We start from the raw sequence: 24,216 nt of genomic DNA, 5'->3' as shown, positions 1-24,216 counted from the left end.
TTTCAATGAAAATTTTAACGGCTGATGAGAGATTATGGAGTGTTACTGTCGCTTTAAGGACTCCCCACAGGGCTGCAGGGCGCGCCGCGCCCCAAGCCACTGTCGTCTGCCTGTTTCAAGCTGAAAACTTCCAAATTTAAGCCTCTGTTGACCCAGGACGTCATGAGAGAACAGAGAAGTTTCAGAAGAGCTCGGGATCAGCAGTTTATCTGGACATTCCACTGTTAAGGGAGATTTTGTAATGAAAGACGTTCAGACGGATTCGCGCGTCGGCACCCAGCCGCTCATGGCACGGCGCCACAGCAAAACACCTCCGTGTTGATAACCATTCGTAAGATTCAGGTGGTTTTCGATGGCTTTCAGTCGAGTGAGTGTCCGAGAAATTGTTTAAGAGCTGGGCATGTTCAAACTTGTCCTGTAATGCTTCCAACGGAGGTGTTTTGCTGTGGCGCCGCACGATGAGCGGCTGGGTGCTGACGCGCGAGTCTGCATCATGTGTCCTACTACAACCTTTGTCACGCTACACCCAGCCATGAAAGAACAAACTTGCCCGTACCAGGACCTCTCCTTTTTTAAATGCTTCTGTGATTCTATCACCCCGAAAGAGAAGTTTGACCATTTGGAACAGGCCTGGGAGCTGATTGATTCGCACCCATGGCTGTTTGAGCAATTTCCTGAACTGTTAGACCTGGATAACTTGTTTGCTGCAAAGAAGCTCCCTGCCTGGGTGACACAGCTGGAGCTCCACCCTACCTTCAGCTCTACACCTGTCGACAACAATTCGGAGTGGTCTGATTTGGACGATTACCCATTTACATCTGGGTGAACTGGGACAATGCAAATGGTGTCTTGCCCAAGGACATAGGCATGTACCATGACCGGGAATCAAACCCAGGTCTACATATTGGTAGCCCAATTCGTTATCCCACTGAGCTCCCTGCACTACCATGCAGTGAAACAGAGGAGAGTTTCACACAATCAAATAGGATCAACTCTAGTTCCCTCATAAGTTTTTTTTTGTTTGTTTGGTTTTTTTTTTTTTTTTTTTGCAATCCATTGGTGAATTTTCACTTTTTTTTTAAATCTTCTTTTTCATTCCACTGTAGCTGTAATGGAGAACTGCCTACTCCAGACAGATTTACCACAGAATACCACACTGTTTTTATTTCTTAAATGAAAGCATTTATTTCATAAATGAATTACAAGACACATCCATGCATTTGGAAACATCCATATATCTAATCCTTGGCTGGTCCAAAGAAAACTGTATGAAAAGGGGCTCTTATTTAAGCACACCATTGTTTTTCCATTTCCAATTGTTTTCACTGTGATTTTAAAGGTTTTAATTTGACACAATTCAACATAAAGGAGCCTGAATTTTATTCTGTTTCATGTTATCAATCAATGAAAATGTGTAAAGCTCAAGCGAGTTTTCACAGGACCGGAGATGTTGAGCAAGTTCTCAACACTGTTGCTTGTTGTTACCATCAACAGCAACTGTTGATCACTGTTCATTCGTGACAGCCCTCTCAGGAAGGAAGGTTGTCCTATACACAACTGTGGACACACCTCCTTGTCTGACCAATAAATAGGCATAGCAGATTTGCACAAAAAGATTAAGACCAAATTTTTTGAAGAGTGACACAAGATGATAAATATTACATTCCATTATGTCTTCCTTCAAACCTGAAGAACAGCTTGTCCAAGAGCTGACCTGCCCAATCTGCCTCCAGCTCTTCTCCGACCCAGTGGCTCTCCCATGTGGCCACAACTACTGTCGCGACTGCATCTCTAAGACTTGTTGGACTGCCGCCAAGAGAGGAAAATCTGCTCAGCATTGCCCTGAGTGCCGTGAGGAATATCAGGGCACCGATTCCCTGCAGAAAAACTTTAAACTCTGCAGCATCATTGAGAGCTACCAGGCCGGCGCACAGCAGCTAAACGTGTGGTCCAAGCCTCAGCAGGTTATGAGCCTTTTTGGTGATCACTGTACTGATGAAGAATCACAGGCGGCGAAAAACTGCCTGAAGTGTGAGGCGTCGATGTGCTCCACACACCATCAGAGACACCACGAACGGGAGGTGTTCACAGCCCACACCCTTGTGAATCCCCCATATGAGCTGGGAGTGAAGGGCTGTGCCGTCCATGGACACGTCTTTGAGTATTTTTGTTTCACCGACATGTCCTTACTGTGTACTACATGCTTCATAGAAGGCCTTCATCAGAAACATGATGTTGTCACCTTCAGGGTCGCTGAAGTGGAGATGAGGCAAGCGCTGGAGAGCCGCAGCAAGGTGAATTTGTTAGCATGATCTATGACAAATAATAATCATTTGAATATTTATGTTTTCCAATAATCCGCTAAGACGAACAGGAATTTTGCTAAAGTGAAGAAAACGGGATTTTAGATTTAGTATTGCATCCATATAAAAAGCAGCTTTTCACATCTGCCAAATGGACACAATCATCATCTGTAATATTGTGAGATTATTGATGTCTATTTTTTAATCCAATCCTTTTTATTAATGAATTGCTGCATGAACATATCAATTTATGCTTCTCTTTTTCTGTTAATTTGATGAATATGTGTTGGCAGGCAGTTTCTTGCAGGCTTCAGATGACTGAGAGTCTCCTTAAGAGGACAGCAGAAGAGCACGGAGCTTGCGAGGCTACTGAAGATAAAGTGGTCAACAAGGCTTTGGAACTGATGCATCGTATGTCTGCATTAGTCGATAGGTAATATTCTGCACGTAATGGTCTTGTAAATACAGTACCTATTGTGGTGTCTGTTGATCTGAAATGTTTGACAGCAGTAAATCTTTTTTTTTGTAAAGGTCATGTCATTCTGGATGCAGAACACAGAGTTTTTTGGGTTTTTTTTATTTAAATTTGCATGGTGGATTAGTGGTTAGCACTGTTGCCTCACAGCAAGTAGGTCATGGCTTCAATTCCTGCCTGTGGACTTTCTGTGTGGAGTTTTCGTGTTCTCCCTGTGTTTGCGTGGGTTTCCTCCGGTTTCCTCCCACATCCAAAGACATGCGGGTTAGGTGGATTGGGATCTTTAAATTGTGCGTATGTGTGCGTGTGGCTGTGAGTGTGTTTGTCTGTTTTTGGCCCTGTGACAGACTGGCGTCATGTCCTGGGTGTATCCCGCCTCATGCTCTATGACTGCTGGGATAGGCTCCAGCCCCCCGCGACGCTTGATTGGACTAAGCTGTTGAGGATGAGTGTGTGTGAGTGTGTGTATTTATTGATTTGACATCTTGATTATGTTTTAAAGGATTATTAACTGAGCATGAGGTCTGTATTGGAAAATATAAGACAGAGATGTTGACAGTACAGACCAAGAGAAGGGAGATCCATGCAAATAACACTGAGTGAAAAATACTCAAGAGCGAGAGAGAGAGAGATTTCTGCACTCAGTGAGATTGACACTGCTCCTGGGTGTGTAGCTCTGTTGTACATACCACCCTCTACTGGACTACAAACCTAAATCAACTCATGTGCTTCTGCACCTAGAACATCTTTTCTATCAATGAAGTTGACCATTTGCAAATGCTGCCAAGGGAGCTTAGAAAGCAATGCATTGCAGTGGCTCTTCTCTCTTGGATCTCTCTTGGATCTTGGCTCTCCAGACCTGGAAATGACCAGATATTGGTGAGTGGATCTACTGACTGTGCTTTTGATTTGGTCACGACAGTGGTCAGTGTACAGAGGGCGTGGCAGTTGCTACAGTGAACACTTTTTCCAAAGGTATCAGATATCACTCCCGTCAATGAGCATATTATGAGGCTCCGATTTAGGCATTCTTAGGGGGTGCTCTCAATTATTACAATGCGCACCCCAACCGAGTTGAATGGGGTTTCTTATCTACTCTTAATCATACCTTCACTTAGTTGCAGCTGATCTGCTCTGTGTAAGCCTGATTCCGTCAGATCTCAGAAGCTAAGCAGTGTGGTACCTGGTTAGTACTTGGATGGGAGACCACTTTGGAACACCAGCAGCTGTGTGTGTTTCACCAGGTTACACTGGAACTGCGTCAGGAAGGGCATCCAGCGTAAAACTTGTGCCAAATACGAATGCGGCTCGGGCCGTATCTGTTGTGGTGATCCTGAACAAAATGGAAGCAGCCGAATGGACAACAATAACAACAACAACAACAAACCATACAGATTTTGAAGAAAATCCATCTGTGTTCCACTCCACCATGAAACTATATAGGTTGCAGCATGCACAGTTTCTGAGCAAGGAGTCAGAAAACATGGGTTTGCAATTGTCCCACATCAAGACTATATACAATAAGAGATTCATGTGACTTCCTACATCCTGCAATCAAAGATTTATCTGTATGCAAACTCAGAGAGAGATTTACTTATCTTGGCAGTGGTGTCCCTGTCTTTTGGTCCTCGGCAATTGACAGTAAGAGACACCTGGGAAGATCTTATGGAGTGATAAGGTTGCTGGACAGTTATTTGACCATGCCAGTATCACTGCATAAGGATGAATGCCCAAAACTTTAGAGTCCTGGTGCTCCTTGTGTTACTGTATGGTTGTAAGACCTTGATGCTAACCAGTGACCAAAGGCAAGGGGATGTTTTTGGAACTCAGTGTCTTCAGCTGATCCTTTAGTACCATTGGAATAGCTTTGTGTCAAATGACTGGTTACTTGGGGAGACTCAGATGAGATATACCACTTGCATTGCGAGGGGACAGCATGCAGGTGACCCATTGAGAATTACCCCAACAACTGGAAAAGGCAAAGGAGATGTCCACATATCACCTGGTTCTGGTTGTAGATGATTATTTTCAGGAGATGGGGATAAATTGGTTGTATGCCTGAGTGGTTGTCATCGAGTACCCATGGTGATTCCATAGTGTGGTGGATGTGGAGATGGAGGGCAGAAGCGCACAGTCCCAGAACTAACCTGACCTGATTTCACTCCTCTTCAGCAATGGCTGCAATGACTTAACTCTGCCACCTTCCACACGCATTGGAACTAAGAATGGCAAATCCATGTCTAGGTCTGTTATTATTCATTTTAATCCATGTTTCTTGTTTTGCAGAAGAGGAAGCCACATTTGATTGTTGCTTTGTTATGTTTTTTCTGGAGTCAGCATCAGTTGGTGTGCTCACAATGTTTGTACCTTGACAAATAATGCATTTCTGTTATTACTTCATATACATAAAATAAATGGTCAGTGATTTGGTCAGTGAACTTTTGAAATATGCAATGAAAATGTAACCATGTTGATCTTGTTGCAGAAGAAAAAACCTTTAGTTCACACATATCAATCACATATTACATATCTGTCTTTCGTAAGCAGTGATGCTGGTAACGCATTACTTAGTAAAGCATTACTCTAATCTGACTGCTTTTTTCAGTAAAGAGTAATCTAACACGTTAATCTTTCCAAATCAGTAATCAGTACTTCTCCAAGTCACAATGCGTTACTATTATTTTTGTATTGTGGGTCGGTTGCAGCATTAAAATGCAGTCAGTCGCAGAGGGAGGTCAGGGTTTGACTGAACTGCCCACTCCGCCCACTTTCAGCGAGCTGTGCGTTTCGTCTGCGGTTCTGTGCAGCAGCTCAGAGTTTAAATAAAAAAAAACAGTTGTCAAAGCGTGGTGACAGCAGTATACCTGCACTGATCCTTACAAAGACATTTTTACATTTTTTTTTCTTTAAAACTCTGAGCTGCTCTGTGTGTCTCCTCACTAAGAACAGCTGATCCGCGATGCGTTAACCAGGAATACTAACACTTTTTTCCACTGAAATGCACCTAAAGTCTCTTTCCAAGGATGACATGATGTAAAAAACACTGATAAAACTTTCTTACGTGTCAGTCTGGTTGTGTTTTCTGTATAAATACATGTTCTCCATTAATCCTTCTCAGACAACAAACCTGGGGCGAATCCAGAAAGAAAGAGGGCAGGGGAGGATGCAGCCCCCCACAACACCCCTAGATTAAAGGTCCACTTTTGAAGACATTCTTTTCATACCACTAATATAATAATAATAACTTCAACAACTAAAATGTTTAGAAAGAGTGTAAAGAAAGAATTAGAATAGTTACATTAGAAAGAAGAGTTACTTAGAAATAATTTAATAGTTACATTTATAAACATTGTAGGTTAGAAATAGTAATAGTAATAGAAATAGTAATAGTAATATCAATAGTTTTACGATTACAGTGTTGTCAGCATTTAAATATGAGGTCAAGAAAGACTGACTTTATTTTTATAAAACAAGCATTTATGTTCATTGAATTCAAGAAAGGGTGACTATAAAGTGAGTATTGGCAAAACAGGTAATCACTTTCATGCTGAGGTGGTGGGGGGGATGCTGGCAGCTACTGAAATTAACTAATAAAGTAACTAGTAATCTAATTGAGTTACTTTGCAAAATTAGTAATCAGTAAAGTAACTGAGTTGCTTTTTCAAGGAGTAATCAGTAGTCAGTAATTGGATTACTTTTTCAAAGTAACTGTGGTAACTGTGGTACTGCTGTATATTGCAGTAATAAAGATGGAATAAGTAGTATGGGTACTTTCTGGTAACAAATAATAAATGGCATTTATATAGTGCTTTTCCATCTGCATCAGATGCTCATAGCGCTTTACAAATAATGCCTCACATTCGCCCCGATGTGAGGGTGCTGCCATACAAGGTGCTCACTACACACCGGGAGCAATAGAGGATTAAAAACCTTGCCCAAGCGCCCTTAGTGATTTTCCAGTCAGGCTGGGATTTGAACCGAGAATCTCTGTTACAACGCATTTATGATTTTGATGTCCCTCACAGAAATTAATGTTGTGGACTGTTCCTGTCTGTGTTGTATTCAGATACAAGGAGCGCCTGCATGTATTGATGGAGGAGGAGAGGAGTCAGCGCACAAAGAGCTGGCAGCTTAGACTAAAAGCACTGGAGGAGCAGCAGCAGCAGTTATCGGATGCACAGCAAAGCGCCATGAAAGCTTTCTGTGAGGAAGACCCATGCCTCTTCATACACAGGTACATCTTTGATTTGCACTGTAATCAGCACTGCTTTCACAACAAATAACAACTACCAGAGCTTTAATAAGAGCACTTACAACCCCAAATAAAAAAAAGTTGTCACAATATGGAAAATGCAAATCCACATTTAACACTCGCAGTGCTCCTCACATTTGCTTTGACTTTAATTTCATTGCCGATAATAAACCCAAGATATTTCATGTTTGGTGTGGTCAACTTAATTTAATTTTTTAATAAAATAAATAAGAAATTCCTTTATTTATAAGGCGTGCAACACATTCCAAAAAAGTTGGGATGCTAAAGTGTATACCACTCTGTAATGTTGTCATTCCTTCTCACAATACTTAAGACATTTTGGCATTGAGGATACAATGGTTGAAACATTTAAAGATCAAGATCAACTTTATTTGACAAGTGACAAGTGACAAAGTTTATTCGGCACACAAATTCAAATAGAAAAAAATGAACAATTCCACAAACTCCGAAAGGGTGTGGGCTGAAGCAAAGCTTATTAGCGCCCACCCCTGCTAGTACAAGTCCATCAATTCTAATCAGTCATATTTACATAAGAACAAATTCACATGTCGACACACAGACATACACATCAATATACTATTCACTTATAATTATATTTATATAGTACCAGATCACAAGAAAGTCGAATCAAGGCACTTTACGCAAGTAAGGACTAACCTTACCAACCCCTAGAGCAAGCACTAGGCAAATGTGGTGAGGAAAAACTCCCTATAAGGAAGAAACCTCAAGCAGACCAGGCTCTTGGGGGTGACCTTCTGCTTGGGCTGTGCCATATATACCTATATACATACGTATATACTTTACATACATAAATATATACATATATATATATACATACATATACACGGTCACTTATATACATATATACATATACACCTACCCATATCTATATATCTACATACGCATACACATACCCACACATTCAAATATACAATAAGTCCCACTTATAAATTGAACATTCCCTATAAATCAAATTATATTTGCTTCTTTATGATACTTAGACATGATGTTCTTTTTGAGTAGTTTCCTAAATCTTACTAAGGTACCACTCATTCTAACCTCTGTTGAACATTCGTTCCATTTCTTCACCCCAACCACAGACACACAAAAACCCTTTACATTTGTTCTTACTGGTGGTTTCATAAAAATTGCACAACCTCTTAAACTATAACTGGATTCCCTCAATCTGAACAGACTCTGGACATGTCTCGGTAAGGCTTGGTTTTTCGCTCGAAACAAAGTTTGAATTGTAATGTAATCGACCAAATCTATGAATTTTAATAAATTTAAAGACACAATCCCGAGGGAAATTATTTTGCCAGAGTACAGAAACAGTAAACGGTAAATAATGGTTAGTTAAATACACAGTTACCGAAAGTGTTAGTAATATGTATACGTATGTCACGGACATGAATGAGCGAGGCTCTTCAGCATCTCACCATGTCATTTAAGTCCTTCAGAATTTATTTTCAGTAAATACTTCTGGTGAGCATGAGCATGGCTGTTGAAGAACAGGCTTATGCCCCATTTACACCGGACTGAGACCTATATAAGACCTACAAGAGCATGACATTTTGTCAACTCTTGCAAGTCTTGGCTTGTCTCTGTTGTGATCTGTTATTTGCATTTACACAAAACTTGCAAAAATATCAACTTCAATCAATCAACTTTTTTCTTGTATAGCGCCAAATCACAACAAACAGTTGCCCCAAGGCGCTCCACATTGCAAGGCAAGGCCATACAATAATTATGAAACACAGTCTACGTCTAAAGCAACATAACCAAGGGATGGTCCAGGGTCACCCGATCCAGCCCTAACTATAAGCCTTAGCGAAAAGGAAAGTTTTAAGCCTAATCTTAAAAGTAGAGAGGGTATCTGTCTCCCTGATCTGAATTGGGAGCTGGTTCCACAGGAGAGGAGCCTGAAAGCTGAAGGCTCTGCCTCCCATTCTACTCTTACAAACCCTAGGAACTACAAGTAAGCCCGCAGTCTGAGAGCGAAGCGCTCTAATGGGGTAATATGGTACTATGAGGTCCCTAAGATAAGATGGGACCTGATTATTCAAAACCTTATAAGTAAGAAGAAGAATTTTAAATTCTATTCTAGCATTAACAGGAAGCCAATGAAGGGAGGCCAACACGGGTGAGATATGCTCTCTCCTGCTAGTCCCCGTCAGTACTCTAGCTGCAGCATTCTGAACCAACTGAAGGCTTTTTAGGGAACTTTTAGGAGAACCTGATAATAATGAATTACAATAGTCCAGCCTAGAGGAAACAAATGCATGAATTAGTTTTTCAGCATCACTCTGAGACAAGACCTTTCTGATTTTAGAGATATTGCGTAAATGCAAAAAGGCAGTCCTACATATTTGTTTAATATGCGCTTTGAATGACATATCCTGATCAAAAATAACTCCAAGATTTCTCACAGTATTACTAGAGATCAGGGAAATGCCATCCAGAGTAACGATCTGGTTAGACACCATGCTTCTAAGATTTGTGGGGCCAAGTACAATAACTTCAGTTTTATCTGAGTTTAAAAGCAGGAAATTAGAGGTCATCCATGTCTTTATGTCTGTAAGACAATCCTGCAGTTTAGCTAATTGGTGCGTATCCTCTGGCTTCATGGATAGATAAAGCTGGGTATCATCTGCGTAACAATGAAAATTTAAGCAATACCGTCTAATAATACTGCCCAAGGGAAGCATGTATAAAGTGAATAAAATTGGTCCTAGCACAGAACCTTGTGGAACTCCATAATTAACTTTAGTCTGTGAAGAAGATTCCCCATTTACATGAACAAACTGTAATCTATTAGACAAATATGATTCAAACCACCGCAGCGCAATGCCTTTAATACCTATGACATGCTCTAATCTCTGTAATAAAATTTTATGGTCAACAGTATCAAAAGCAGCACTGAGGTCTAACAGAACAAGCACAGAGATGAGTCCACTGTCCGAAGCCATAAGAAGATCATTTGTAACCTTCACTAATGCTGTTTCTGTACTATGATGAATTCTAAAACCTGACTGAAACTCTTCAAATAGACCATTCCTCTGCAGGTGATCAGTTAGCTGTTTTACAACTACCCTCTCAAGAATCTTTGAGAGAAAAGGAAGGTTGGAGATTGGCCTATAATTAGCTAAGATAGCTGGGTCAAGTGATGGCTTTTTAAGTAATGGTTTAATTACTGCCACCTTAAAGGCCTGTGGTACATAACCAACTAACAAAGATAGATTGATCATATTTAAGATTGAAGCATTAAATAATGGTAGGACTTCCTTGAGCAGCCTGGCAGGAATGGGGTCTAATAAGCATGTTGATGGTTTGGATGAAGTAACTAATGAAAATAACTCAGACAGAACAATCGGAGAGAAAGAGTCTAACCAAATACCGGCATCACTGAAAGCAGCCAAAGATAACGATACATCTTTGGGATGGTTATGAGTAATTTTTTCTCTAATAGTCAAAATTTTGTTAGCAAAGAAAGTCATGAAGTCATTACTAGTTAAAGTTAATGGAATACTCAGCTCAATAGAGCTCTGACTCTTTGTCAGCCTGGCTACAGTGCTGAAAAGAAACCTGGGGTTGTTCTTATTTTCTTCAATTAGTGATGAGTAGAAAGATGTCCTAGCTTCACGAAGGGCTTTCTTATAGAGCAACAAACTCTTTTTCCAGGCTAAGTGAAGATCTTCTAAATTAGTGAGACGCCATTTCCTCTCCAACTTACGGGTTATCTGCTTTAAGCTACGAGTTTGTGAGTTATACCACGGAGTCAGACACTTCTGATTTAAAGCTCTCTTTTTCAGAGGAGCTACAGCATCCAAAGTTGTCTTCAATGAGGATGTAAAACTATTGACAAGATACTCTAACTCCCTTACAGAGTTTAGGTAGCTACTCTGCTCTGTGTTGGTATATGACATTAGAGAACATAAAGAAGGAATCATATCCTTAAACCTAGTTACAGCGCTTTCTGAAAGACTTCTAGTGTAATGAAACTTATTCCCCACTGCAGGGTAGTCCATCAGGGTAAATGTAAATGTTATTAAAAAATGATCAGACAAAAGGGAGTTTTCAGGGAATACTGTTAAGTCTTCTATTTCCATACCATAAGTCAGAACAAGATCTAAAATATGATTAAAGTGGTGGGTGGACTCATTTACTTTTTGAGCAAAGCCGATAGAGTCTAATAATAGATTAAATGAAGTGTTGAGGCTGTCATTCTCAGCATCTGTGTGGATGTTAAAATCGCCCACTATAATTATCTTATCTGAGCTAAGCACTAAGTCAGACAAAAGGTCTGAAAATTCACAGAGAAACTCACAGTAACGACCAGGTGGACGATAGATAATAACAAATAAAACTGGTTTTTGGGACTTCCAATTTGGATGGACAAGACTAAGATACAAGCTTTCAAATGAATTAAAGCTCTGTCTAGGTTTTTGATTAATTAATAAGCTGGAATGGAAGATTGCTGCTAATCCTCCGCCCCGGCCCGTGCTATGAGCATTCTGACAGTTAGTGTGACTCGGGGGTGTTGACTCATTTAAACTAACATATTCATCCTGCTGTAACCAAGTTTCTGTTAGGCAGAATAAATCAATACGTTGATCAATTATTATATCATTTACCAACAGGGACTTAGAAGAAAGAGACCTAATGTTTAATAGACCACATTTAACTGTTTTAGTCTGTGGTGCAATTGAAGGTGCTATATTATTTTTTATTTTTGAATTTTTATGCTTAAATAGATTTTTGCTGGTTATTGGTGGTCTGGGAGCAGGCACCATCTCTACGGGGATGGGGTAATGAGGGGATGGCAGGGGGAGAGAAGCTGCAGAGAGGTGTATAAGACCACAGCTCTGCCTCCTGGTCCCAACGCTAGACAGTCACAGTTTGGAGGATCCCAAAAATTGGCCAGATTTCTAGAAATGAGAGCTGCTCCCTCTAAAGTGGGATGGATGCCGTCTCTCCTAACAAGACCAGGTTTTCCCCAGAAGCTTTGCCAATTATCAATGAAGCCCACCTCATTTTTTGGACACCACTCAGACAGCCAGCAATTCAAGGAGAACATGCGGCTAAACATGTCACTCCCGGTCTGATTGGGGAGGGGCCCAGAGAAAACAACAGAGTCCGACATTGTTTTTGCAAAGTTACACACCGATTCAATGTTAATTTTAGTGACCTCCGATTGGCGTAACCGAGTGTCATTACTGCCGACGTGAATTACAATCTTACCAAATTTACGCTTAGCCTTAGCCAGCAATTTCAAATGTCCTTCGATGTCGCCTGCTCTGGCCCCCGGAAGACAATTAAAAAATATGTTAATACTAGCTGGGGTACCCGGCGTTGCCCAGGTTAACCTGTTTAAGATATAATCTACAAAATATTCCAAAGTTTATATTTTGTCATAATTGTAGATATCTTATAAGTATATATGTAGTCTGAATAGGCAAAGGTCTGAACTAAAAGCCCAAAATAGGTGAAATCCCCAAACCAAGAGAGAAAACTGAATTTTGCTGCATGCAAGAAACAACAATGAAGTTCTTCAGACTTTATATTGCAGATCAAGTATGCTCATAATCATTAATCAGAATTGATGTTATGACCTTTATAATTGTTGATACATTGCAAATCTAGTTTATAAGAATGCTACAAAAATAAAATGGCTTTTAAGCAAATGTTAATTTTGGATTTGAGATGTTGAATATATATTTAAATGTAGCTTTTACTGACCAATAGTTCTGAAGAGCCTCTTGGTAGACAATGTTCCTTGTCCTTCTGTCAGGAAAGTGGATATACAGCTGATTGGGGTTACCAACTCTGGAGCATCTGACTAACTAACTGTGGAAGATCGCAGGTTCTGCCATATTCAGGCCACCCACATTATCAGCAAAAGTAGTGGTTTCTTTTTGCACACTTTGAGGCATTCCATCTTTAAATGGTGTAAATGTTGCCTTGCATATTTCTTAAAGTTATGCATTCATTGGTATATTTAGAGAACAAACAATCTTTTCAATTGTTAAAAAAAGAGGTTTGACCACTAAAAACAGTTTGAGCCATGAAACATCAACATACCAAAACTATTAGATCAACCCCAAAGCTAGTGCACTATTATAATAGGACAGCAGGTTGTGAAGAGTTGATAAATAACAAAATTTAATTTATGATATTTACATCATAATGAGCAGCCTATATACAACGCGCCATTGGAGAACACAGGCTCTATGCCCGCTTACTGGCTGATTGAAAGGGTGCTGCCCCATCAGCAGTTAGAACTACATCACTTTTTCAAATGATCTGCAGAGTGCCATTGTGATACAGAAAACATGCATTTGCCTGATACATTGTGATCAACGCTAGGTAAGTGATACACATCATGTACACTCTACACCTTTATTTTTAGAAAATGTGCAAATGTTTAGAAATACATGTACAAATTGCCAGTGGTGTCAAACGTACACACATTTGTTACTTAAGTAGAAGTATAGATACTGCAGTTTAAAAACACTCTGGTAAAAGTTGAAGTATCAACTTGACCTCTTGTGCAAATGTTTAGAAATACATGTACAAATTGCAAGAAAAGACAAAGACCTTAGACCTTATCTTCAGGTCTAAATCCTTGTTCCTGGGGACAGCATTATGAAGAGTTTACCCTGTATTTATTTTGAAGTTGATAAACATAACGCAGTATTGGCCATTAGGTACAGAAAAATCTCAATTTGAGGGTGCATATTGCCATAAAACCAGATTAAACCAGATTTAAGGACTATTTTTAAGTAGGATGGCATATCTACTCATTCACACATGGTGTCAAATATCATGGGTGTAATATTGGTAGAGGGGAGTATGGGGAGAACAAAGCACATGGAAGAAAGTTACTTTGTATTGAATTGTGTATTTATATTCTTACAATCAAAATGTTCAGTATATGATTAGTCAGTAAATGACAGAATACTCACATTTGTTTTTGCTATAAACAGGTCTGAAAACACTAAAGTTTGTAGAGTTGTTCAAATCTTTTCAAGGAGAGTCAAACAGGTTTGCAGCACCCACGTGCAGCATGTGCAGAGAAAGGATGCATTCATATCAAGGGGGATATTTGAATCTGCTTGGTTATACAACCAAGCTGGCATACACACCCACGCTATGTGTGCTAGCCAGCAGCCAGCAGCAGATAGCCCAGGAGTCTGGGCTCTGTTTATAGCAGTAGGCAGGCTACTGAGCTCCTGCATATATGCATAGGGCCAGCGGCCAGCTGTTAAAGCTGAGAGATTTGTGCTGGAGTACAACTGCCACTGAGGTACATATGGTTCAACTGTATGTATCAGATTATTGTTAATATTGTTGTCTTAATATATATATATATATTTTTTTTTTTTTTTGAAAATAGTACCAGGTTGTAGCCCATGTCATGGTGGTTCAGAATATGTAACTTTGGGGTTCAACTGTATGTATCAGATTATTGTTAATATTGTTGTCAATATTCATTTTTTGTTTGAAAATAGTACCAGGTTGTAGCCCATGTCATGGTGGTTCAGAATATCTAACTTTAGGGAGTTCACCTTTTGTAGTTTTAGAGCCTATTCCGGACAGACAGAAAGACAAAAGTAGCCATTTATGTATATAGATCAATGATCATTGACGCAAACCCATGCAGAGTCAATTGAGAGTTTATTATGACCCATAGGATCAAGTTGAGAGTGAGTTGAGATGTAAAAGTTTATTGAGACCGATTTTGAGACCCATGTATCTGTTAACTGGTCGCTAACTTGTGCAAGTTTTTTTAAACAGTTCAGTACACTCGTACACCTGTTGGAGACCGATGGGGAGTGATGGAAAGTGATGGTGACCAAGAGGAATCTTTTTTCCGACCATGGAGACCACATTGTGACCAGCCTGCAACCCCAGTTAGAGTCAGTTAAAATGATGCAAGCAGAGGCCATTTTTCTTGGACTCTGTGTAAACAGGGTGTTAGCTCACTGACCTTGTGTTACTCTTGTTTTACAGTCCACAAAGTGCTTGAAAGTGGGAAGAGATGTTGAAAGGTTAACAGTTAAAATCCCCAGAGGTGGAAATGAAAGCATTGGGATGTAGGGTCTTCAGCCTCGCTGTTACAGAGGTGATGATATCACTGGTCTTCAACGTGTCTGCCGTCGGTGGGATGTAAACAATGAAAAAGATGGAGTGGGAAAACTCCCTCAGCAAATACTAAGGATGGAGACTCGCTGCCAACAGTTCAATGTCTGGGTTACACACACGCTCCATCACTGTAACATGTTTGCATCACAAGGATTGCATCACTTGTTCACATAGACAGTGACTACATCACCTTTGTTTTTGCCACTGTCAGCTCAGCTCTGGTCTCCTCACACCAACTGAAAGCCGGGTAAACTCAGTACAGAGTCCTGTATGTTGTCGTGCATTCATGTCTACGTGAAGCACAAGACTGAGCCCTCATGAAACACACTGTTGCGCCTCATGAGTGATGTTATTTTCTTCCACTTTGTTCGCCAACAATCTTTTAATTTAATTTAACCATTATTTAACCAGGTTAGTCCCACTGAGATCGAGATTTCTTTTGCAAGGGAGACCTGGACAATTATAGCGTTTCCAATTCACCCAACCCGCATGTCTTTAAATATGGGAGAAAACTGGAGCACCCAGAGGAAACCCACACAAACACGGGGCAAACATGCAAACTCCACACAGAAAGGCCACAGGTGGGAATCAAACCTATGACCTTCTTGCTCTGAGGCAATAGCGCAAACCACTAATCCACCATGCTACCATCTTACCTTACCTTGCGATGTTACTTTCCCCATCACAGGGGAAGGAACATATGGCCGATTTCATCTTTTCATCCTTTGCCACCATCTCCTCCTGGCTCTACAGCCCCAGTGTCACCGACCGAACAGTTCCCCTAAAAATCGAGCCCCCCAATGATGCAGTTCACGGATTAACTCCTCGTTTCTGCTTCAGACTGCACTCCAGTCATCATCTGTCTCAGCGACAGATATCTGAAGCTTTTGTACAACAGTCATTTCCACATAAATTCAGCATTATTCATCATAAAAGGTGGCAGAAGCGATCAGAGTGCCACGGCTAAACGAGCAGCTATCTGATGCATTCACTGTGCATCGGACATTTCAAAGTGTCACGGAATTTTGCCTTGTTTCTGCTTAAAACTGACTTTAGAATGATTTAAGAGGTTTTACTTTCATCATCTGATGGTTAATAATCACATTAATCCCTTTGATTGCTTTGGGTGAAGAGACTCCATCTCAGACATGCTGATGTCTGAGATTAGACGGTATTGCTTAAATTTTCATTGTTACGCAGATGATACCCAGTTTTATCTATCCATGAAGCCAGAGGACACACACCAATTAGCTAAACTGCAGGATTGTCTTACAGACATAAAGACATGGATGACCTCTAATTTCCTGCTTTTAAACTCAGATAAAACTGAAGTTATTGTACTTGGCCCCACAAATCTTAGAAACATGGTGTCTAACCAGATCCTTACTCTGGATGGCATTACCCTGACCTCTAGTAATACTGTGAGAAATCTTGGAGTCATTTTTGATCAGGATATGTCATTCAAAGCGCATATTAAACAAATATGTAGGACTGCTTTTTTGCATTTACGCAATATCTCTAAAATCAGAAAGGTCTTGTCTCAGAGTGATGCTGAAAAACTAATTCATGCATTTATTTCCTCTAGGCTGGACTATTGTAATTCATTATTATCAGGTTGTCCTAAAAGTTCCCTAAAAAGCCTTCAGTTAATTCAAAATGCTGCCGCTAGAGTACTGACGGGGACTAGCAGGAGAGAGCATATCAAACCCATATTGGCCTCTCTTCATTGGCTTCCTGTTAATTCTAGAATAGAATTTAAAATTCTTCTTCTTACTTATAAGGTTTTGAATAATCAGGTCCCATCTTATCTTAGGGACCTCGTAGTACCATATCACCCCATTAGAGCGCTTCGCTCTCAGACTGCAGGCTTACTTGTAGTTCCTAGGGTTTGTAAGAGTAGAATGGGAGGCAGAGCCTTCAGCTTTCAGGCTCCTCTCCTGTGGAACCAGCTCCCAATTCAGATCAGGGAGACAGACACCCTCTCTACTTTTAAGATTAGGCTTAAAACTTTCAGGATCAGGTGACCCTGAACCATCCCTTAGTTATGCTGCTATAGACATAAACTGCTGGGGGGTTCCCATGATGCACTGTTTCTTTCTCTTTTTGCTCTGTATGCACCACTCTGCATTTAATCATTAGTGATCGATCTCTGCTCCCCTCCACAGCATGTCTTTTTCCCGGTTTTCTCCCTCAGCCCCAACCAGTCCCAGCAGAAGACTGCCCCTCCCTGAGCCTGGTTCTGCTGGAGGTTTCTTCCTGTTAAAAGGGAGTTTTTCCTTCCCACTGTAGCCAAGTGCTTGCTCACAGGGGGTCATTTTGACCGTTGGGGTTTTACATAATTGTTGTATGGCCTTGCCTTACAATATAAAGCGCCTTGGGGCAACTGTTTGTTGTGATTTGGCGCTATATAAAAAAAAAATTGATTGATTGATTGATTGATGTGGTCCCAAATGACGGATGCGCAAATGCAAAAGGTGGACCGATTTTTAGGGCAGACCGATTGGTTTGCAACACCAGTATTTCCTCCGCATTTCTAAGAATTTTCTTTCAACAAAACAGATCAAATATATGCTTGAATCTCTGATGTGCCTTCTGGCAAATTGTAGTTGAACTTTCAAGTGTTCTTTTTTTTTAATAAAAACCTTCTTTCTACTGTTTCATCATTAAGCTGTATAACTGGTGATGCATAACTCAAAGCTTGCACTATGCACAATTTCTTCAATCACAACCACAGAAGTCTGTAACTTCTTTGGGGTTGTCTGGGTGTCTTGGTGGCTTTTTCCTTTCTAATCTCCTTATATAGTCACTCAGTTTTTGAGAACTGTCACCTACACACAGCTTTAGAAAAGAATAGAATAGAATAGAATGCTTTTTATTGTCATTATACACAAGGTACAACGAAATTAAAAGACAACCCTCGTCGTGCAAAGGTGTAAAAAGCAAATATAAAAGACAAATAAGAATATATACATGTATTTTACAAAGGAGCCAGTAGGTGTATATAAGTCAGCCAACCGTAGAATGTGCATTCAATCCCCGTATTGCACTTGGGTAGAACATGTTGGTGAGTCTGGATGTGCGGGCCTTGATGGACCGGTACCTCTTTCCTGAGGGCAGCAGTGAGAACAGGCTGTGCTCGGGGTGTGAACCATCGAAGCTGATGCTTCTGGCCCTGCGCAGACATCTGGTGTTAGACCTGCTGTATGCTAATGTCAAGGAAGCATACAGTGCTACAGCCCTCCCCCGCTCAACCAAACAGGCCATAACCTGGTCTATTTAGAGCCACTCCACAGTCCTGCAGTTCATCGGCAATCTATGATCACTAGAGTGGTATGGAGGTCGTCACAGGAGGCAGAAGACAGTCTTTGTGGATGTTTTGAGGTGACCGACTGGGGTGTGCTCTGTGATGCGCAGGGGGAGAACATCGAAAGCATTACGGACTGCATCACAGATTACATCAACTTCTGTACAGACAGTATCATCCCAACCAAAACTCTGTGCTATTACCCCAATAACAAACTCTGAGTGACCAAGGACATCAAGGCGACACTGAACAGGAAGAAGGCTGCATTCAGGAGTGGTGATAGAGAGGAGTTGAAAAGGGTACAGCTTGAACTGAGGGAGAGGATCACAGAGGGGAAGGCCAGTTACAAGAGGAAGGTTGAGAGTAAGCTCCAGCAGAACAACATGAAGGAGGTGTGGAGTGGGATGAGAACCATCACTGGTCATGGTATGAAGGTGAACCAGATGACAGCACGAGATCTACGTAGATGTCTGACAGAGAGGACAGCTGCGCTCCTATGATGCTCTGTGCTGACCTCCTGACTCTCTCCAGAGCCTTCTTGTCAGCCTGAGAGCAGCTCCTGTACCACACCAAGATGTTGTTGGTGAGGACGCTCTCTACAGAACACCTACAGAAGGACAGCAGCAGTTCCTGGGACAGGTTGGCCTTCCTCAGTGACCTTTAAAAGTACAGATGTTGCTGTGCCTTTTTCACAAGGCCATTGATGTTGGTGCCCCATGTAAGGTCCCGAGAAATGTATGTTCCCAGGAACTTGAAGTCACTGACCCTCTCTACGGTGTCTCCCTGAATGGGGGGGTCCTCCCTCTTCCACCTGAAATCTAGCACCAACTACTTTGTCTTTGAGAAGTTAAGTGCCAGGTTACTTAGGGAGCACCAAGTAGTGAGGTTCAGGACCTCCTCTCTGTAGGCCATCTCATCGTTGTTGTGAATCAGCCCAACCACAGTAGTGTCATCCACAAATTTGACAAAGATGTTGCTGCTGTGGGTTGGTGTACAGTCATGGGTGTACAAAGTGTACAGCATGGGGCTGAGCACACAGCCCTGAGGGGCCCCAGTGCTCACTGTCAGCAATGAGGAGTGGTGGGACCCCATCCTGACTGACTGCAGACGGTTGGTGAAAAAGTCTCTGATCCATCTGCATAATATAGAGTACCATAATGTTTGTATTTTTTCATAGTTCATGACATAATCAGTGTCTTGGGAATGTTCATGTAACCATCCCCTGACTTGTCTGAAGAAAACTGGATGTAAAAGTGATGGTTTATATGTGCAATACTATAAAGGGGGCACTTACTAATTCACACCATCATTTTGGCTTTTAGATTTTTATTTCTTTTAATTCATGATGTGGAGATTACTTTTAACTGTGAGTTTAGGGGCATAATTGTAGAAATTTTAACATACAAAGCCTGAATTTTTTGTTTTGTTTTTTAATGTCCTAAAAAATGCTCAAGGGGCATTTTTTAGGGGCAACTTTTTCACACCATTGTATGTTTACAGAGGTCCACATGGGCCTAGGGTAATACAAGCGGAATTTTTTGATACGTTACAGAATCAGCTGAACAGACATCCCCTGTTCAAATAGTATGCAATAGTAGCAGCAACACAAGATCACTGACACATATCTCCTACCTCATCCGCTTGGTGGTGGACTACTCTTAGGGCCCCTTCACACATAGTACGAATGTGGTTGAATTATGCATGAATTGCGCATGAAGCAGGAAACATATGCAATACATGTAAAATTGTATCTGCCTCCAACGCCTCGTAGACCTGTTGCTACAACTATTTGCGCACACCTGTTGTGAGTAGGATTTTGAGGGAAAAAATTATTTTACTCCATTTTGGAATAAGGCTGTAACATAAAATGTGGAAAAAATGAAGCACTCTCAATACTTTCCAGATGCACTGTATTTGTAAGCAATACAGCATTAAAGGCCCCTTCACACATAACATGATTGAAGCTGGCTAGCACACAAAGGAGGAATTGAATGGCATTTGTGAAAAATCTGAACCACCTCGAATGCCTCGTACACCTAGAGCTACAACTATTCATGCACACCACTCACCGAAAGACAGAGAGTGCCCTGTGAGAGCCCATTGGATCCCTCTCGGGGCAGGTGTCGGCCAAATTCCAGGTGACACACATGAACATCTACACCATTCACTTGGCACTTAGAAAATGTGTGGCCTTTCAGTGTTGGCTCCCCCCCACAACATGTGTCTGTGTGTTTCACGCACTCCACCCTCATCTCCTGCAACACATGGCATGTGTGTGGTTCATGTGCCCCCTCTGCAGGTGAGGTGCCTCTCATCTGATCACAGAGTGACACTTTGGTTTGTGCGCTGAACGGACGGGGGCATGGCTGTCTGCCAAAAGCTGTTGAGACATGTCTGGTCCTGGACATCACAGCTGCAGAACACGTACCGTGTTTTGACTGACACGCGTGCATGTGTGTTTGCTGTCCTCATGTGGAAATACATAAAAACATCTCCATTGAGAAACAGACCGTCAGTTCATGTGGAGACGCAGCAGGCAAACTGAATGTCACGTCTGTTTGACGGGACACGCGGGTCATGTGAGTGGCGCAGGACTATATTACAAGCCAACAGTGCGACAAATATGCCACTTTCAGTCACATATCAGCAGAAATATGCCGTAACAGATGCCAATTGGTCAGTTATCACAGCGCTTTTTTTAAACAATACGTTTATCTGCTTGTTGATTTTAGCAATTTCATGCTCCTGTTCTTTGACATTGATTGTTAGTGCAGTGGTAAAGTTTCCGTCTGGTAATCAGAGCTTTTGTAAACTGCAAGTTCAAATCCCGTGGGTGGCATTTACTTTTTAATCAACCAGGGTTATTTAACCGCAGGGTTCTGTATTGCGTCCCCTTTTATTTATTATTTATATCAACCCAGTGATATTCACTAATAATACAGCTGGCTTTTATTCTGTTTTCCTCCACATCAGCGGTGCAATGTGGTGCAACATGTTCCAGCTGCTCGCACTGTGTTCCTGCTGGCACGACACCCTCCCGTACACGAAACCATCGCAGCGGGTTCGTTCACGCCTACCCATCGGCTAAATGTTTTCGTGGTTTGTTCATATGAGCTGTTCCACTGTGATTCGTCCTGATTTGTACTTATTCATACTATGTGTGAAGGGGCCCTTAGTCTTGCACCTGAACCTTGACATCACATTTCTTTCATTTTTCACAAGGCTCCAGCTTCAAATATATCTAGCCCGGGTCTGTTTTTGGGCAGTTCTAAAAAAACAAAGAGGTGGAAATTGGCAAAAACATATTCTAAACAAGAGCAATCAGAGATTTCTGACATCTGCCAATCTGGATCCGGATCACATCCAAAATTCAGTGGAGTCTTCCATGTCCTAATATCTATCTGTGGTGTAAATTTGGTGCGAATCTGTGAAGTAGTTTTGTTGTAATCCTTAAAGGCCTATAAAGTGAAATCTTGAGCCAGAATTCGGTTCTGGATCACCTACAAAATTCAGGGGAGTCTTCCATGCCCTAATATCTATCTGTGGTGCAAATTTGGTGAACATCCGTGTAGTTTTGACATAATCCTTTAAAACCTATAAAATGAAATCCTGAACCAGAATATGTAACCGGATTCGGATCACCTTCAAATTTCATTGGAGTCTTCCATGCCCCAATATCTATCTGTGGTGCAAATTTGGTGAGAATCCATGAAGCAGTTTTGACGTAATCCTTCAAAGACTATATAAAATGAAATCTTGATCCATATCCGGATCATGTCCAAACTTCCATGGCCTAATTTCTATCTGTGGTGAAATTTTCATCAAAATCCATGCAGCAGTTTTGATGTAATCCTGCTAAGGGACAGATAAATAAATAAATAACCACAGATGACTTGATTATGTCCTTGGTGGATGTAGTAATGTGGGAGTGGGAGAAAGTGGAATTATACATAATTAGCATTTAACATTATGATAAAGATGAGATGTTTCCATGCATGTGCTGTTAAAATTCTAATTAAAGTGAAAATGCGCAGTATCTATAACAATTAAAATCTACCTGACAAATTCTTTCCGTCTTACATTTTCAGGTTCATGCTTATTGAACACAAGCTGAGTGAAGCTGCCACATGCACCATTTGGTCCCAGGTACCATCAGAAGCTCCTGTCAATACGAAGTGGCTCCAGTCAAACCTCAAAACACAAGACTTCCATTCAGAGATGAGTTCCCTCCTTGAGTCCTTCAATGTCTTTCTTAACCCCCTGGACCTCACTTTTAACCTCTGCACTGCCCACCCCAGCTTGAAAATCTCCAATAACTTGCATACAGTCAAGTTCAGCTCCACTAAGCAGCCATTTGTGGAGCACACAGAACGTTTTACAAGCGCCCCCCAGGTTATGTGCACCCAGGGGATCTCAGGAGGCAAGCATGTATGGGTGGTAGAGGTTGGTCCAAAGAGCATGTGGTCTATCGGGTTGTGCTACAACAGCATCCCTCGCCATGGCGATCACAGTCGTCTGGGACACAACCTCGTCTCCTGGAGACTGCAGTGGAAAAATGGCAAGCTGACGGTGTGTCAGGCGTCCTGCAATGTGATACTGGGAGGAATAACTGCTCCTCCTCAAAAAATTGAGGTAGCACTAGACTGTGAAAGGGGGACCCTAAAGTTTCACAGCACCAAAGGGCACAGGGAGCACCTTCACACATTCAAGACAATGTTTAAAGAACCAGTTTATCCAGCGTTCAGTATTCACTCCACCACACCAGACTCCTGGATCACACTGCAGACTGACATGTGACATGTTACCTCTCTTAACATAATAATATTTCCAAACTACCTAATGTGTTTGACTATTCATCTTTAAGGGTCTCTTCACACATAACATGAAAGACGCAGAAACCGGAAAAAAATCTGCGAACCAAACACGAAATGGGGAACCACAAACCATCGTGCGCGTACATGAACACAGTGCAAGCAGCTGCACCACTGATGTCAAGAAAAATAAAATAAAAACCAGCTGTATAATTAATGAATATCACTGGATTGATAGAAATAATGAATAAAAGGGATGCAATACAGATCCCTGTGGTTAAATAACCCTGGTTAAATAAAAAATAATTGCCACTCATGGGTTTTGAACCTGCAATTTACAAAAGCTCAGATTACCAGATGAAAACTTTACCACTGTGCTACACCCACTGTCTTATAACAGCAGTGTGCTTAAAATCAACAAGGAGGTAAATGTATGTTTTCAAAAAAGAAATTAGACGATGTATGGAGACGCATGTTGAGCCGGCCCGGAGCCTACCGAGGTACGCTGTGTGCGGCCGCTGCAGCCCAGCGCAAAGGCGAAAGATGTTTTATGTATATCCACGTGAGGACAGCAGGCAGAGACGTGCCTCACGGAGGAAAGTTGTAAGTTCATGTCCTTCAAAACACAGTAAGTGTTCCCCAGCTGGAACGTCTAGGAGCAGAGATCTCAAAACCAGCTGCTGTAAGCAGACATGTCCCCTGTCCATTCAGTGCCCAGACCAACGTGTCACTCTGTGTTATGTGGTCATTCATTTTAAGATAACATAAGATGAGATAAACTTTACTGATCTCACAGAGGAGAAATTCAGATGTTACGTCAGCTCTTAAAAAACACACAAGATGGGTGCAAGTAGAGGAAAATGTTCATCAAACAGCGTGTGCAAGGATAAGCAATAATAATACTT

The 24,216-nt window shown here is 41.3% G+C and overlaps 1 protein-coding gene across 1 annotated transcript; it reads left to right on the top strand.

Moving 5' to 3' along the window:
- Nucleotides 1-1,590: 1,590 nt before the first annotated feature.
- On the top strand, nt 1,591-23,489 carry LOC117512220 (E3 ubiquitin-protein ligase Midline-1-like). The gene is made up of 4 exons (XM_034172203.1): nt 1,591-2,294; nt 2,597-2,736; nt 6,845-7,012; nt 22,589-23,489. The coding sequence occupies exons 1-4, from the start codon at nt 1,671-1,673 to the stop codon at nt 23,295-23,297; spliced, it is 1,641 nt and encodes a 546-aa protein (XP_034028094.1). The 5' UTR covers nt 1,591-1,670; the 3' UTR covers nt 23,298-23,489.
- Nucleotides 23,490-24,216: the final 727 nt, after the last annotated feature.

Source organism: Thalassophryne amazonica, chromosome 6, assembly GCF_902500255.1.
Source record: "Thalassophryne amazonica chromosome 6, fThaAma1.1, whole genome shotgun sequence".
Classification (NCBI taxonomy): domain Eukaryota; kingdom Metazoa; phylum Chordata; class Actinopteri; order Batrachoidiformes; family Batrachoididae; genus Thalassophryne; species Thalassophryne amazonica.
The sequence above is the reverse complement of the archived record's forward strand: the minus strand, read 5'-3'. Positions and strand labels throughout refer to the sequence as shown.